The 18,507-nt window shown below is 38.2% G+C and overlaps 1 protein-coding gene across 2 annotated transcripts in view; it reads left to right on the forward strand.

Annotated features, from left to right (window-relative positions):
- Nucleotides 1–18,507, forward strand: part of LRP6 (LDL receptor related protein 6) — a 161,005-nt gene that overhangs the window by 123,416 nt on the left and 19,082 nt on the right. For both annotated transcript variants that reach the window (XM_033222837.1, XM_033222838.1), the window contains exons 14-17: nucleotides 1,657–1,868; nucleotides 3,813–4,003; nucleotides 12,872–13,081; nucleotides 16,674–16,799. In XM_033222837.1, coding sequence (XP_033078728.1) covers nucleotides 1,657–1,868; nucleotides 3,813–4,003; nucleotides 12,872–13,081; nucleotides 16,674–16,799 — 739 coding nt within the window. The remainder of the gene's footprint in view (nucleotides 1–1,656; nucleotides 1,869–3,812; nucleotides 4,004–12,871; nucleotides 13,082–16,673; nucleotides 16,800–18,507) is intronic.

The following is an 18,507-nucleotide window of genomic DNA, read 5'->3' on the forward strand; positions in this document are numbered from 1 at the left end:
GTTCAAAATTCATTTCTCCTGACTAATAATTGGACTCACCAACCATTCTGTTTCACTTAAGTCTTGACTCTGCTTAAGTGTGTTTGTATGTGTGTATGAAACTGAAAATCTGAACCTAGTAGCTTATTTTTTCCTTCTGACGATATTTTGAGTAAACAATTGTTTGATGATGATACGATGATGAAAATTGTTAGGCTTACTTAAGCTGTTATATCGGTAATGGCTTTTGTGACTGCCCCCTACATTTCTTTATGAAGCCTTTTTCCTTACATTTCTGTTTGTATAGAGTATTAGAAGCCTTGAAATAGGCCTTGGTTCTGAATCCAGCTCTGTCCCTCACTTAGGATTCTTAAGAACTTTTTTAGCTGAAAAGAATGCAAAGCACATAGCTCTTATGTATTATTTAACAGGAACTCTACAGTTACATTACTAATTATTATTTAAAAGGTTCAGAGGATATGAAACATGTAACACAATCTCAGTAAGGTTAAAAACATCTAACATGTTACTAATCCGATGGGTTTTTTTGGTCATAATTATTCGGTGACTGTGGGATGGGAATGAGGATATTATCAATAAATCTTACCCATTTACATGCCAATTATGGATTTACATATCACTATTGATACTTCTTTGCTTTCTTTCTGTGGCCAAGCCCTGTTAGACTGGGATTATAATACTATAAATAATTACTTGTTGTCATCCTTATAGCAGTGATAGTAAGTTATATCTTGAATTTATTAAAATTTAGGGAAGTTAGAGTACTACTTTTCACTATGTCTCATCTTACAATAAAGAGCAAGGAGGTGATATATTTAGGGCTACTGAGAGATCATTTAGGGTATAGTAATAGCTGTGTATTCCAGATGCATTTTCTGCCATATAGGCCAGGACTGATGGGCTGATAACTAATAGATAGAAATTAAGAAATATGTTACTTCAGAGATACCCAGTAAGATACAGTTCAGATGTCACAAATAGACAAAGCCTGTCTTTTTGCTTGACTTTATTTTTAAAAAATTACATGTGTAGACTGGAGGATCAGAAAAGAAGATGATAGATTTGATTGCCTTTACTAGTTGCTCTTATCTCTAGAGCAGGGTTTCTCAAGCACTGTGGTCATTTTGGACTGGATAATTGTTGTTGTGGCCGTCTGCTCTGAATATTGTAGGATGTTTAACAGCATCCCTGGCCTCTGCCCGCTAGATACCAGTTATATTCCCACAGTTGTGACAGTAAAAAATGTCTTCATACATTGCCAAATGCCCATGGCGGGGCAATATTGCCTCTAGTTGCAATCCGTTGCTTTAGAGATATTTCTAGGGTGTGGTTTTAGCGACAATTGTCTCCAGTTTAGAGAAGACAGTTGCCACCTTCTCACTCCCATCTCCTAATCAAGGCATATCAGGTACTTGGAGCAACTAATCTGACCTCAGCTCTTTTTTCAGCAGCAGGATAACCCAAGGAACATTGGAGATGTGTATTAACAAAGAAGTACATTACCCATAAAGAAAGGTATCAGTAAGAAATCACTCCTTAAGACTTGAGAGAGCCTTCTCAGCTGTGTGCCCATGTAGGTGTAAGCATTGTGAGTGATTGCCTCAGGGTTATCTCCCCCTGGAGTTTAATTTTCTGTGTATTTCTTTTTTCCCCTAGGGCTTTACTGTGGTTGTGAGCTCAGTTCCAAGTCAGAACCTGGAAATACAACCCTATGACCTCAGCATTGATATTTACAGCCGCTACATCTACTGGACTTGTGAGGCTACCAATGTCATTAATGTGACAAGATTAGATGGGAGATCAATTGGTGTGGTGCTAAAAGGCGAGCAGGACAGACCTCGAGCCATTGTGGTAAACCCAGAGAAAGGGTATGTTACTAAAGTGGCATTCAGATACTGTGGCTTCTGAGACCCTCCTCACCCTTCTTTTTCTTTTTCTTTTTTTTTTTTTTGAGACGGAGTCTCGCTCTGCTGCCCAGGCTGGAGTGCTGTGGCCAGATCTCAGCTCACTGCAAGCCCCGCCTCCTGGGTTCACGCCATTCTCCTGCCTCAGCCTCCCGAGTAGCTGGGACTACAGGCGCCCGCCACCTCGACCGGCTAATTTTTTTGTATTTTTTAGTAGAGACGGGGTTTCACCGTGTTAGCCAGGATGGTCTCGATCTCCTGACCTCGTGATCCGCCCATCTCGGCCTCCCAAAGTGCTGGGATTACAGGCTTGAGCCACCGCGCCTGGCCTCCTCACCCTTCTTTTTCAACCTGTACCTTTAAATGTCCTGTGCTCCAGCAAACAACTCAGTATTCTCTATCCATTTGTCTTTGCATTATCTTTTTTTTTTTTTTTTTTTTTTTTTTTTTTTGAGACGAGTCTCGCGCTGTCACCCAGGCTGGAGTGCTGTGGCCGGATCTCAGCTCACTGCAAGCTCCGCCTCCCGGGTTCACGCCATTCTCCTGCCTCAGCCTCCCGAGTAGCTGGGACTACAGGCGCCGCCACCTCGCCCGCTAGTTTTTTGTAGTTTTAGTAGAGACGGGGTTTCACCGTGTTAGTCAGGATGGTCTCGATCTCCTGACCTCGTGATCCGCCCGTCTCGGCCTCCCAAAGTGCTAGGATTACAGGCTTGAGCCACCGCGCCCGGCCTTGTCTTTGCATTATCTTAACAGTTGTCTTATACTTTCTCTGATTTCACTGCCCAGACTTTCTGTCCTGGGCCACTGTTGCTTTTTAATTCTAAATATTTAACCATACCTCCAGGACCATTTCAACGGTCACGCCCTCCAGGAAGTTTTCCTTGATCTACCTCATCGCAGTCAGATACGATTTTTTTCCCCCTCCTGAATACTTAGCACTCTGTATCTATGCCTCTCTAAGTTATACTTAGTCCTTTCCAATTTACCTTACATTTAATTATTTTTTAGTCTCGTATTTACCACTAGTTTTCTTTATGATGAGAACTAATATGATTTCTTTCATTTAATGAAGAGCTTTGCATTTAATAAATACTCTACTCATTTGTATCTTAGTCAATGATAGATAAGGTATTCAGCAAGGAAAGTAGCTTACTTCAAAAAAGAGGAAAAGGATGAAATCTATAAGTTAAATATAAGAAGTGATTTATATATAACTTCTTTTTAGTTAGTAAATAAATTAATTAGGAATAATTTAAACTTTTGTGTTCAGGTCTCTCTAGTCACTGATCTTTAATTTATTGTATTATTCTGAAAACATATGTGTGCCTATGTCTAGCACTATTCTGTTAATCTATGAAAGCTCCCTAATAACTTCTGTGTACCTTTGTTGCTACTATTAAAAGTAGTAAAATATCCCATGACCTTTTAAAAATGTAAATATATAAATATATGTATATATTTTTATAAAAGAGGATTTATATACATATACATACATATATATTTGGATACAAAGTTTGGCTCTATCAGCCAGGCTGGAGTGCGGTGACACAATCTCAGCTCACTGCAACCTCTGCCTCCTGGGCTCGAGTGATCCTGCCACCTCAGCCTTCCGAGTAGCTGGGACTACAGGCACATGCCACGACGCCTGGCTAATTTTTGGGGTATGGTATTTTGCCGTGTTGCCCAAGCTGGTCTCTAACTCGTAAGCTTAAGCAATCCCCCCGCGTTGGCCTCCCAAAGTGCTGAGATTACAGGCATGAGCCACTGTGCCTGGTCAATAAATACTTATTTTAAAACATTGAAAAACAGTATTTAAAAATGTTCTGCCTCCATTTGTCTTAATAAGAATATTCTCATTTTATGTGGTTTCTTACTCCAGTAACTTATTTTTTCCTCCTTTCCCTCCAGGTATATGTATTTTACCAATCTTCAGGAAAGGTCTCCTAAAATTGAACGGGCTGCTTTGGATGGGACCGAACGGGAGGTCCTCTTTTTCAGTGGCTTAAGTAAACCAATTGCTTTAGCCCTTGATAGCAGGCTGGGCAAGCTCTTTTGGGCTGATTCAGACCTCCGGCGAATTGAAAGCAGTGATCTCTCAGGTACCCAAGAAATATGTTTCCTTATTTTAATTTGAGTTTTTAAGATGATTCATTTATTGTGTTTTTCTTGCATCGTATTGTTTTTGGCGCATTTCTTGGCAATTTTATTCATTACATGTAGTCAGCATCAGGTTGGTTGGTGAAGAGCTTTTTCTTCAACCATCGACGTGATTACTCCTCTGTTATGTAACTACCTGCCAGTTTTCTTGATGTTGGTTCTATAAATAATATTTTTCTAATGCATCCTTTCCTAACTCTTCTGCTCTAGTTTATGTTCTTGTCATCTCTGGCCAAATCCTAGCCTCTGGTTGATCTCCCTGCCAATTTTTCTCCATGAAAGTTTACACATGGCTCCTAAATTTTCTGAAGCATGGTTTTAATGTCACTGCTTTACTTAAAAAATCTTCAGGGTAGTTTCATAACCTGTAGGAAAAAAGTCTAATTGTGCTCTTAAGTTGGTATAAGTTAGTATTCACCTTTCACAACTTCATCATGGCCTTTACCTTTCTGGTATTTTAACCAAATTAATCATTTGTTGGTTTTAAGATATACTTTTACTTACACATTTCTCTGCAGTCTTATGTCTGTAATTATAGTTAACCTCCTCTGTCCCCAATTTCTGATGTCCATATGCTCTGTGTTGGCCTCACTAGTGATCAGGTAAATGAAATTAAAATATTATACTATTTGTGTCTGTCAGCATGGCAAGAAGAAGTTAACGTTGATTATTGCCTGGCATTGGCCAGTATGATAGAAAATGACATGCCCTTGTGTGCTTTGGTGGAAGTGGAAATTGAGAGAGCTTTTTTAGAGGACAATTTGCCAGTAATAATCAAAATTTAAAATATGCATTCCCTTTGATCTGGTGATTTCCTTTGTAGATAGCTGTCTTAGAGAAGTACTGATGTAAGTGTACAAGGGTATTTGCTGAGCATTATTTGTGATAGTCCTTCATGGAGAAATACGTTCTATTATATCAGTATATGGAATATTACATTCATTCAAAAGAACAAGGTAGATCTGTGTACTGACATGATTTTTAAAAATTAAATTTCATAACAATGCTTAAGCTCTAGTTTTGTTTAAAATTTAAAACCGGGCCGGGTGCAGTGGCTCAAGCCTGTAATCCCAGCACTTTGGGAGGCCGAGACGGGCGAATCACGAGGTCAGGAGATCGAGACCATCCTGGCTAACACGGTGAAACCCCATTTCTACTAAAAATACAAAAAAAAAAAAAGCCGGGCGATCTCACGGGTGCCTGTGGTCCCAGCTACTCGGGAGGCTGAGGCAAGAGAATGGTGTGAACCCGGGAGGCGGAGGTTGCAGTGAGCTGAGATCCGGCCACTGCACTCCAGCCTGGGCGACAGCAAGACTCCGTCTCAAAAAATAAATAAATAAAATAAAATTTAAAACCGTATAGTAGATACACTGTATATACACATATATGTATACATACTGTTAAGAAATGTGGGAACTCAGGCCAGGCGTGCTGGCTCATGCCTGTAATCTCAGCACTTTGAGAGGCCGAAGCGGGTGGATCACCTGAGATCAGGAGTTCGAGACCAACCTGGCCAACATGGCAAAATGCTGTCTCTACTAAAAATACAGAAATTAGCCAGGCATGGTACTGGGCACCTGTAATCTCAGCTACTCGGGATGCTGAGGCAGGAGAATCACTTGAACCCAGGAGGCGGCGATTGCAGTGAGCCAAGATCGCGCCATTGCACTCCAGCCTGGGTTATGGAACGAGACTCCGTCTCAAAAAAGAGAAAAAGAAATGTGGGAACATCAGATCTCAGGTTTTTCAACAAAGAGAAAGAAAGAGAGAAAGGGAGGGAGGGAGAGGAAAGAGGAGAGGGGAGAAGAAAGAAACAGGCATATATGTCAGTATTTTCCTCAAGAAATAAGGAAACAAATCTCAAGTCTGGAGCATTAGCATTCTAAAATATTAAGACTACTTACTCCTGTATCATGTACATTTTTGTATGTTTGAATACATTTATAATTATTTTAATCTTTTTTTCACTTTTTTTTTTTAATGTTGTCTTCAGGTTCAAATGCCTCTATTCCATTATGTATTCTCTGATTCTAGACAGTTATGCACACACTTATGCATGTACAGTTACATGCCTGGTGTAGTATATTCTTTCCCTCATCTTATCTCCTCTGTCTCTCACATCACTTCTGGTTTTTTTTTCTGGGTTCCTAATACATTTATGTCTTTTGAGCGATTTTTCCCCCCTAAATTCACCATCTGTTGCAATCTGAATATATTAGGTTGGTGCAAAAGTAATTGCAGTTTTTTTTTTAAATACTTTAAGTTCTAGGGTACATATGCACAATGTGCAGGTTTGTTACATATGTATGCATGTGCCATGTTGGTTTGCTGCACCCATTAACTCGTAATTTACATTAGGTATTTCTCCTAATGCTATCCCTCCACCAGCCACCCACCCCCCAACAGGCCCCGGTGTGTGATGTTCCCCTTCCTGTGTCCAAGTGATCTCATTGTTCAATTCCCGCCTATGAGTGAGAACATGCAGTGTTTGGTTTTCTGTCCTTGTGATAATTTACTGAGAATGATGGTTTCCAGCTTCATCCATGTCCCTGCAAAGGACATGAACTTTTTTATGGCTGCATAGTATTCTATGGATATCACCTCTAATTTGTACATTAGTTACTTATGTCAATATTTTTAACCTTTTTTTGTTTTTATTTTTGTTTGAAACAGGGTTTTGCCCTGTCACCCAGGCTGGAGTACAGTGGTGTGATCATAGCTCGCTTCAGCCTCAAACTCCTCAGCTCAAGCAATCCGCCTGCCTCTGCTTCCTGAATAGCTAGAACTAGGGGCACACACCACCACACCTGGCTAATTTTATTTTTGTAGAGATGGGTGTCTTGCTGGGTTGCTCAGGCTAGTCTCAAACTCCTTGGCTCAAGTGATCCCCTGCCTTGGCCTCCCAAAGTTCTGGGATTACAGGCGTGAGCCACTATGCCTGGCAGGCAGGTCTGTGATAAAGCTCTTCATGAAAATGTTTCATTCATTACAATTAATTTTGTCCCACTGCTGCAGTGAGCCATGATCATGACTGCACCACTGCACTCCAGCCTGGCCAATAAAGCCGAGATCCTGTCTCAAAAAATAACCAAAAACTGGTAACTTGAAAGTTTATTGATGTATAGGAGTTCTTTATACATTCTGGATATGAATCCTTTGTCAAGATATATACTGCATAAATCTCCCAGTTTGTGATTTACCTTTTTTATTCTCCCAGTGGTATCTTTAGATGAAAAGAAAGGTCTTGATTTTAATGTGGTACAGTTTATTAATTTTCTTTTTATGGTTAACGCCTTTTATGCTGTTTAAGAAATCTTCATGGGAGTTGAGGGATGAGAAATTACTTAATGTGTACAATGTACACTATGGTTTTACACTAAAAGCTCACACTTCACACTTGTACACATCGTAGATACATAGCATATGTCCATGTAAAAAAACTTGACTTGTATTCCATAAATGTATAGAAATAAGAAAAAGAAATATTTGTCTTCTGCAAAGGTACTAAAAGATACTTTTATTTTTTTCCCTAAAATTTATTCATTTAACTTTTCTTACTGAGATCTATAATCTATCTGGAATTGATTTTGGTGTGTAGTGTGAGGCAGGGTTTAAAATGCAATTTTTTCCCACATTACTGTTTGATTCAGCATCATTTATTGAAAAGACTGTCCTTTCCCTACTACTCTGTATTATCACCTTGATCATAAATGAGGTGACTATATTTGTGTGAGTTTCTTTCTAGACTCTGATGTTCCCTTGGTCACTTTGCCTTTACTTATATGATATTATACTGTCAATTATTATAACTCTAATAGATTTCATCTATGTCTTTAGTGTTTTTTTCAGGATTAACTTGGCTATTGTTAACTCCTGCAATTTCCATGTACATTGTAGAATCAGCTTGTGAGTTTCCGCTTCCAAAAAAAAAAAAAAAAAAAACACAGACTAAGGTGTTCATTGGGTTTGCATTAAATTGATAGTTTAGAGAGAATTATTGTCTTTATAATATTAATCTTCTAAACCATGAACGTGGTAAGTCTCCCCATTTATTTAGATCTTTAATTTCTCTTAATGTTTTCTAGTTTTCAGCATAGAGGTCTTGCCTATCTTTCATTAGAGTTATTATTCCTTCTTATTTGGTGCTTTTAAATGCTAGTGGTAAAGACTATTCTAAACAATATTTTATTTTCTAATTATGCCTGGAATATGAAAATACAGTTTCTTTTTTTCTCCTTCTAGCATATTGAGCTTGTACCACAGGACCTTGCTAAGTATACTTATCTTTAGGATTTTTTATGTTACAGAATCATGTTTCTTCAAATAATGAGAGTTGTGATTTTTTCTTTCCTTATACTGGCTGGGGCCCCCCAGTACAGTGTTGAAATAGGATGATAATAGAATCTTTTGTTTTGTTTTGTTTTTTTCTTGGTCTTGGAGAAGCATTCAGTACCTTTGTGATTAAGTATTCTTTGCTAAGGCTTTTCTGTAGATAACCTTTGTCAAATTAAACTTTCCCTGGTTTACTGGGATAAATAAAATCTAGCATCATATATTATTCTTTTTATTTATTGCTGGATTTGATTTGCTAATGTTTTAAGGTTTTTTTAATCTACGCTCGTGAGAAGGATTACCTTATAATTTTCTTTTCTTGTCAGGTATTTGTTGATGTTTTGCCATCAAGCCTTTGTTGGCCACATAAAAAGAAATGTTTCTTCTTTTTCTATTATCTGAAAAAGGTTACTGTCAAGTTGATTTTTTTTCTTATGTATTCACAGATAATTATGCTTTTATCCTGGGACCTTTTTCTGTGTCATATTTGTAGCCACCCACATAGCCTTTTATAGCGAATTGCATCCAGTGCACACTTAGTTTGTTGAATAAATAAGCATATCTTTTCCTTGTTGGTTCCAGTAGCTTACTTATTTTTCACCAGCATCGAAGTAGGTCAGGTCCTTACCATGTCTGGGGGCCTGCAGTGACACTGTTGACTTCCTTTTTTACCCAGTTGTCTACCTCACACCATCCTTTCATTACCACCAGCTAATCTTTAAAAATCATTCTTTTTTATTGTTTAAAATTAATTTTAATTTTCATTAAAGTAATACATGTAAATATTATGAATATCAAACTGTTCTACCTGGCTTATAACAAAAAACAATTCTGCTGCTCTACTCTGCTGCTCTCAGTTCCCATGCTTAGAAGCATTCACATCTTTCACTTATTTTAAAATAAACTTGCTTAAAAATGCTATTTCTTGATTTTTCAGTTTTAGATATTAAACATTGACTTCCTTTGGAAGATAAAGATTTTGCTATCTTAGACCATATGTCCCCAAAATACACATGTGAATTTTCCTTCCATCCTCCCAACATAGTTATGAACTTTCCAGAATTCAAGGCACAAGTTTGCAGATAGAAAGGACCCACCTGTAACTAGTGCCAAATTTTTTAAGTGCGGACTTAATTATTTATTATTTATGGCTATGAGCATATTACTATTAGGTACATTTCTTTCTAAAACTTTTTTCCCCCCTGCAGTTAATACTTGTGTAACATAAATATTGTTTCAATAAATGCACATACATCAAGCAATCCATCTATTTGTCTTCATAATTAAAATCACATCTCTGGGATTTCTTCATCATCTCGCTCCAATCTGGATTTGCTTGATTTCTAGGCTAACTTCATTTCTCCATTGTCCTGGGAGTGTACTTACCAGTCTCCTTGGTGCTGAACCTATTTCCTGGACTCCATTTCTTCTGGTTTTCTTAGTAGAGACCATTTTCTAAGCAGCTTCTTGAAAGGGGCTCATCATAAAAAGTTAGAATTCTTGATCTTGTTTGCATTTTTTTCCTCCTCACACTTGGTTGATAATTTGTTTTCGTGTTTTGTAGCTGTTTTCTCTCAGAATTTTGAAAATAGAGCTCCATTATCTTTGAGCATCTTGTGTCATTGGGAAGTTTGATGTGACTAATTTCACTCTGTATGCCATCCTTTTCCTTTTTCCTTCAGAAGCTTTTAAAATGTTCTATCCCCTCAATATCCTAGAATTTGATAATGTGCCTGTGTTTGATTCCTCCCTTCTTTCCTTTTTTCTTTCTCTCCCCTCGCCCTCCCCCAGCCCTTTCCTCTTCCCCTTTCTCATCTTTCCCTTCCTTTCCCCTTCTCCTTCCCCTTCTTTCCCTTCTTCTTCCTTTCTAGTCCTTTTCCCCTTGATCTTGGGGGAAGCATTCAATACTTTATGATTAAGTTTATTCTTTGCTAAGGTTTTTCTGTAGATAACCTTTGTCAAATTAAGGAATTTACCTTCTTTTCTCAGTTTGTTGGAATAAATAAAATTTAGCATGATACTTTCTTTTTATTTATTGCTGGATTTGATATGCTAATGTTTTGTTTTAAGATTTTTTTTAACTGGCCGGGTACAGTGGCTCATGCCTGTAATCCCAGCACTTTCGGAGGCTGAGGTGGGCAGATCATGAGGTCAGGAGTTCAAGACCAGCCTGGCCAACATGGTGAAACCCCATATCTACTAAAAATACAAAAATTAGCCGGATGTGGTGACGGGTGCTTGTAATCTCAGCTACTCAGGAGGCTCAGGCAGGAGAATTGCTTGAAACTGGAAGGCGGAGGTTGCAGTGAGGTGAGATTGAGCCACTGCACTCCAGCCTAGGCGAAGGAGCGAAACTCCGTCTCAAAAAAAAAAAAAGAGATTTTAAAAATCTATGCTCATGCTTTCCCTTCCCCTTCCCTTCTTTCTCATTGAACTGGTTACTAGGTTGATCCTTTCTGTCTAGAAATCTACACCTTAAATTCTGAAATGTTTTCTTGTGTTGTTTCTTTGATAATTTGTTTTTCATTTTCCTATTTTGGAGCTTTTTATTTTTATGCTGGACCTTCTTGACTATAGCTGTAGTTTTCTCACCTGTTATCCATCTCTTTGTGTTTTTGTTATACTTTCTGAGGAGAGCTTCTCAAATTTGTTTCCCAACCCTCTTGTTGCATTTTTCTTTGAAATTTTTGGATATCATGTTTTTAATTTCCAAGGGCTCTTTTTTGTTCTCCAAATGCTCTGCCCCTCTAAAGACAGCCTATTCTTTAGTTTTTTTGTTTTGTTTTGTTTTGTTTTAAGTTATTGGTATTTATTTTTTTTCTTCTGCTTTTATGTCTTTTTCTCCAAGTTCCTTTGTTGTGTTTGTCTTGGGCTTCGAATTTAAAGATAGAGGTTTTCTTTAAATATTTGGTGATCCTTCGCTGTTTGTATTTAGTATGAGGCATGAAAAATACTGAGAACGTTGCTGTGTAACTTCTTACACGTATTTTCAATTAATACTGCTCTTTCAGCCCCAGCCACATAACTCCTACCTTTCTTCCATTCTAAAATACCTGGTACTTCCACTTTCTGAGCTAATTGATTTCATTGTTAGCTTCACTGGCTGTAGGCATTTAACTTTCTCTGGGCTACTGTGTCATTATCCCTGGTCTATCTATTCTCCACCTTCCAAAATTTGTATCACTTTCCTGCTCTCTTCTGTTACTCTGCCGCCTTTGTCCATATGGGTTTATACCTTAAAAATTACTTTCTTTTTGTTTCTTTCTTTATCTTTTTTTTTTTTTTTTTTCTGAGACAGGGTCTCGCTCTGTCGCCCAGGCTGCAGTGCAGTGGTGTGATCTTGGCTCACCATAGCCTTGACCTCCCTGGCTCAAGGAATTCTCCCACCTCAGCCTCCTAAGTACCTGGACTACAGGTGCATGCTACCATGCCTGGCTAATTTTTGTATTTTTTGTAGAGATGGCATTTTGCCATGTTGCTCAGGCTGATCTCAAACTCCTAGGCTCACGTGATCCTCCTGCCTCAGCACCCCAGATTGCTGAGATTACAGGTGTGTGCCACTGCACCTGGCCTAAAATTTTTTAAATCACCATATTAGTAGAGTTTTAGGAGGGAATATATAAGTAAACTTGTGCTTAGCCTTCCTTCTGAATGTTGGCTTACTCAGTGCCTTCCCATCTGGAATATCTCCTCACTTTTCTTCATTTATGCATTATGCTTGCCTCTTTCTTGGAACTTCCCTTGATATTTCCAAAATATCAGCTAATGTCTTTCTTTGACTGAACTCATGACTTAGGAACCATGAAAACTTTCCATGAATATTTGAAGGACTGTTACAAAAAAGACAGAAGGAATGAGTATATTTTTTCTTTTTGAGTGAGGGAGAAACTATGAATAAAGCAGGGAGGGTATGAACACAGATTTTAGCCCGCTGTATAAAAGAACTTTCTCACTGTCCAACAATAGCAGAAGTTGCTTCCTCAGAGTCTGGATGGCCCTATGTCTGAGATGATTGGAAATAATTCTTACCTTGGGGTGAGTCAGTCATTTTTTCTAACTGTGTTCTGAGAAGCCAGGTTGGGTGAAAGTGAAGCTGTTCTTCATAGATACCTCAGGCATACTCAGAACTCTCGGTTCACCACCACTGCTCCTCCAGAGAAGTGCCATTTTTATCTGTTGTATATATAAATTAGGGTTTTTCAAACTACTGTTCTAAGTTGTTTTCTACATTTCTATGAACTAGAATATTTACCACATATTGGGCATTTACCTTGCTCTTGATTGCATATTAATATCTAGTTTATTAGCTGTTTTCTAGTGTATGTATGTCTTAGCATGATTTTTAAGTTTTGTGGTAAAGAGCTTGTTCTTTTTTCTTTTCTATACTTGTAGAATCTAACTGGTAGTCAGTAAATAATTACCAAAAGTATAACTTGACCCACATGAGTCATTTCTGTTGAATTTTCTCCTTTTCCAAGGTGCTAACCGGATAGTATTAGAAGACTCCAACATTTTGCAGCCTGTGGGACTTACTGTGTTTGAAAACTGGCTCTATTGGATTGATAAACAGCAGCAAATGATTGAAAAAATTGATATGACAGGTCGAGAGGGTAGAACAAAAGTCCAAGCTCGAATTGCCCAGCTTAGTGACATTCATGCAGTAAAGGAGCTGAACCTTCAAGAATACAGTAAGTGTTCATGGGATAAAACTAATTAGAGGAATCGTGTTATAATAAATTAATATGTACTTCTGTGTATTTTTAAACTGTTTCCTTTAAGACTTTCATGCACTTTCAGTTTTGACATTTTTTTTTTAACTCTTCATGTTTGTGTGTGTGTGTTTTTTTTTTTTTTGGAGACAAAGTCTCGCTCTGTCGCCCAGGCTGGAGTCCAGTGTCACTATTGTGGCTCACTGCAGCCTCTGCCTCCCATGTTCAAGTGATTCTCATGCCTCAGCCTCCAGAGTAGCTAGGATTACAGGTGCGTGCCACCATGCCTGGCTAATTTTTTTTTTTTTTTTAGTAGAAGCAGGGTTTCACCATGTTGTCCAGACTGGTCTTGAACTCCTGACCTCAAGTGATCCTCCCACCTTGACCTCCCAAAGTGCTGGGATTGCAGGTGTGATCCACCGCACCCAGCCTCTTCATGCTTTTAAAGCCTTATGTCTACCTTACCCAGGAACTTTTCCAAATTAAACATGATTTCATAAACCAGAAATGGGGGAAAGGCATGGGTCTTGCTCGTTAAAAAAGAATATTTCGTGGTACAGCAGTGACTACTTATCATGCCTTGTTTTTCTCTCCTTCAATTGCTTTGAGAATACTGATAACATACAGCATCTATTTCTTTTCTTCCCTCTCTATACTTCCCCCATAGCTTGAAAAAAAGTAAAAATTATATAATGATGAATATAGTTATAATGGGTTAACCTTATTCTTAAGCAAAACAAACTAAAAATTAGTGTGTAAACATAGAGAAGACTCTGTTTAATCAGTAAGTGCTTGGTTTTTTTCCCCCCTTTTGGATAAATATTTCAATTCCCAGCTTAGAAAAATAGCCATCTCCATGAGCCCTAGGAAGAAAGAAAAGGAGCCAGAAATATTTTCTTATTTTTTTTTGAAAATGACTAGTCATCTTGGCCTAGTTCTTAATTCATATCTGTCATCAAAATTACCCTAATAATAGAGAGGAATAAATGAGTTTATATATGTAAAATGTTGTTTAAAAAGTGCCTTCCTAGCAGTCACTACTGTCGTACTTACATGATGGTACCAGGAATGCCAATGTTAAATTGAGTACGAGGGAGAGAATCATCGAAATTCTGTAACTTCTCAGCTCAGTGCTTTTAAATTGAATTTAAGCATGAAAGGAGAATGAGGAAACAGGAGGACCCCTGTACAAGTGTTCGTTATGTTGGTACAGTTCCTGAATTTAGAAGTAAAGTTACAAGTATTTGAGAATTAGAAAGTTAAAAATTGTTGTCATTTTATGGTATGACTTGTAGCTCAGGCTGAACATTTAATAGAAATATCATAATGATATCATACCTAAGTTATTTATTCAGTTGATACATGAATATTTCATTACAGAAAATCTCAAGGTTTTCAGAATTTCAAGGGAGAGGTTTTATTTAATAACTAATATGATTGTATATTAGATAAATCATTTTTTCAAATGTTTAGTATTAAAGAGAATGGGATTTTTATCAAAAATGTCATGGAAATAAAGGTTGAGAAACACTGCTGCATAGGCTGTATATTCTATATAATGTGTAATGTCTGTTTTAGACAGTATGCTCATTTGTAGATAGCTGACTCCCTCAGTCTCATCAGCACAAACTGAAGCAGGACCAATGTTATTGTGGAAGAGAGTCAAATAATAAATGGTGGCTTATATTAGATGTTCATATTTTGTGATGACAGATGTCAGGTTGCTTTTAACACAGGCTAAATAGAAAATTCCAAACAATGATTCTTTAAAAATACAACTTGTGAAACAGACTTTGAAAAGTTGCCTAGTGGTTTCTTTACTTAGCCCATGTGTGAGGAAGTTAGACATTTATAGTATTACAAGTTACATTTTGCAGTTGACCAAATAATTTTGTTTCTGAATTGTTCTGTTACATGTGCCTTTTAAGTTTTTTTCTTCTAATAACTCTTTAATTCTCAATGGATTCCTCATTAAGATACACTTTTTGACTGAAATAGTCTTTTAGAAATGTGGATTTTCTGAGTTAAAAATCTTAATATAGGGCCGGGCGCAGTGGCTCATGCCTGTAATCCCAGCACTTTGGGAGGCCGAGACGGGCAGATCACGAGGTCAGGAGATCGAGACCATCCTGGCTAACACGGTGAAACCCCGTCTCTACTAAAAAAATACAGAACACTAGCTGGGCGCGGTGGCGGACGCCTGTAGTCCCAGCTACCCGGAGGCTGAGGCAGGAGAATGGCGTAAACCCGGGAGGCGGAGCTTGCAGTGAGCTGAGATCCGGCCACTGCACTCCAGCCTGGGCGACACAGCGAGACTCTGTCTCAAAAAAAAAAAAAAAAAAAACTTAATATAGGAGAATTCTTATATTTTAAATAGAATAGTACTCAAGTTTCGGCATTCTCCCTAGCAATTTTTTGTTGTTGTTGTTTTTTATAGAGATGGAATCTTGCTCTGCCGCCCAGGCTGGAGTGCAGTGGCACTATCTTGGCTCACTGCAACCTCCGCCTCCTGGATTCAAGCAATTCTTCTGCCTCAGCCTCCCGAGTAGCTGGGATTACAGGTGCATGCCACCACACCCAGCTAATTTCTTTTGTGTTTTAGTAGAGACGGGGTTTCGCTGTTGTGCCCAGACTGGTCTCAAACTCCTGAGTTCAGACAATCTGCTCATCTCAGCCTCCCAAAGTGCTAGGATTACAGACGTGAGCCACCGCACCCGGCCTCTCCCTAGCAGTTTTTCAGTTTCAGTAAACATTTTTTCATATTCACAAAAATTAACATGAGCTTTACCATTACCTTAAAATATTTTATATATAAATTATAAAGACAGTGGTTAGATAGAAGTAGTTTCTTGTAGGTTGTGTAGAGATTGAGTGAAGAATCATATTGTGTGGAAATAAAAGTCCAAGCTGGACCAGCCTGGCCAGCATGGTGAAATTCCATCTTTACTAAAAATACAAAAATTGGCCAGGCGTGGTGGCACTCGCCTGCAGTCCCAGCTACTTGGGAGGCTGAAGCAGGAGAATCACTTGAATCTGGGAAGCAGAGTTTGCAGTAAGCCATGATCACACTACTGTACTCCAGCCTGAGCTACAGAGCAAGACTGTCTCAAAATAATAATAATAATAAAAGTTAAAAAAAAAAAAAAAAAAAAGTCGGCCGGGCGCAGTGGCTCAAGCCTGTAATCCCAGCACTTTGGGTGGCCGAGACGGGCGGATCACGAGGTCAGGAGGAGATCAAGACCATCCTGGCTAATACTGTGAAACCTCGTCTCTACTAAAAAAAAATACAAAAAAATGAGCTGGGCGTGGCGGCGGGCGCCTGTAGTCCCAGCTACTCGGGAGGCTGAGGCGGGAGAATGGCGTAAACCCGGGAGGCGGAGCTTGCAGTGAGCTGAGATCCGGCCACTGCACTCCAGCCTAGGCGACCGAGCGAGACTCCCTCTCAAAAAAAAAACAAAACAAAAAGTCCAAGCTGGTTATACGTTTGATTTTCATAAATAGTTTTGACACAGTTGTCCCTTTTTCTCTTCTCCTCTCCCGCTCTCTCCATCCTCACCTCTTCTCTTTGCAGGACGGCATCCTTGTGCTCAGGATAATGGTGGCTGTTCACATATTTGTCTTGTAAAGGGAGATGGTACTACAAGGTGTTCTTGCCCCATGCACCTGGTTCTGCTTCAAGATGAGCTATCATGTGGAGGTAAATATATTGTAATTTTCTTGTGCAACCCCAAATGCAAACATATTCCATATCTTAAGCTTAGATTTCTATGACTAGGCATTGAAGTTGCTCTGTTTACTAACTTGATTGGTTACTTGTATTCCATTCATTTGTACTATATTAGGCTTTTCTGTTATTCTTCTCTGCCACCCTGCCCAGCCTCATTATCATTTTACTGTGTTTCTTTGACTCTTTTACACTCCACATATAAGTGAGATCATGTACTATTTGTGTTTCTGTGCCTAGCTTATTTCACTTAACAGGATGTCTTCCAGGTTCATCTGTGTTGTTGCAAATGACAAGATTTCCTACTTTTTTTGACTGAATAGTATTTCATTGCATATATATTACCACACTTTTCTGTGAATGAGTATGCTTCCTAATACTAAAGTAGCCTCTCCCCTCTCCCAAAAGGTAACCAAATGAATTAATTCTACCTCCTGTAATCTCTCTCCACTAAATTCTGGATACTCTAAGTTTATGTGTCATTGTTGGGAATGTGTCTGATGGAAAGAATATTCTTTTGTTCAGATCCATCAGCAAATTCCCATTGCTTCTTTATCTAGTAAAAAATGACTTTTAAAAAGGTATCACTGAGTATAGTGATACTGTTGTAGTAAAATTGGTTTAATCACTCAGCGGGTATAACAAATAGGTACATTCCTTTGTTAAATTATGGTATGACGGTATCAGGCGCCATAATAGTATTCATACCCTTAATTCAGATATCCTCCTTTTGGGGATAATTTTAAGTTAATTCAACTGAAGGAAAAAGACTACATCATACTATTATCTACAGTGGCAGAAATTTTTAACTAATTTCTAATGGTATGAAAAGTATTAAGTAAAATAATTGAGTTATACAGCTATTAAATGTTATAATCATGAAGTTGATGTAAAAATGTTGCTAAAATGACAACTACATAAAATATATATTTCTGTAATAAACAAATATTGAAAGAATATGCATCCAACATATAAAAATTGTTGATCAGGGTAGGATTACAAGTAAATTTATTCTTCAAACTATAAGTTTTTAAAAAAATAAATAATACATGTATTCAGTAGCAGCTATGGGCACTGTGCCTGGACTGTAGGGGATTTGAAGAGCTTTGAGATGGCAGGGAAATCAGATGTGTACACGAAGTTAAGCTCTGGTTCTTTAAATTTTTAAAAATAGGGATTGCACAGTAATATGAATGTACTTAATGTCATTGAGCTATGCACTTTAAAGTGGTTAAATTGGTAAATCTTATGTTTACTTTACCACCCCCCACCCAAAAAAGCATGTGTTTCCCTATCAGGGTGCTAGACTGTTACTTTAAGTGAGGCAAATCCTAGAAAAATGTCTCTTTATGTTAATGATAACATGGATAAAACTGAGTCAAGGATCTCATCTTCCATTTGAAAATATCTTTTAAAGGGCCTTTTTTCTTGCTTGCACATTTAGCAATTATTTTTAATGTACGTATTAAAACGAGTTTTGGCAGATGTATACAACTGTGTATTTCATTGCTATAAGAAATACCTGAGTCTGGGTAATTTATAAAGAAAAAGTTTAATTGGCTCAGGGTTCTGCTGGCTGTATTGCTCAGCTCCTGAATAGGCCTCAGGAAACTTTGATGGCTGGGGTGAAGAGTGAGCAGGCAGGTCACATGGCAAAAGAGGGAGCAAGACAGAAAGTAGG

This window comes from Trachypithecus francoisi, unplaced genomic scaffold (genome assembly GCF_009764315.1).
Source record: "Trachypithecus francoisi isolate TF-2019V2 unplaced genomic scaffold, Tfra_2.0 Lachesis_group11, whole genome shotgun sequence".
Taxonomy (NCBI): Eukaryota; Metazoa; Chordata; class Mammalia; order Primates; family Cercopithecidae; genus Trachypithecus; species Trachypithecus francoisi.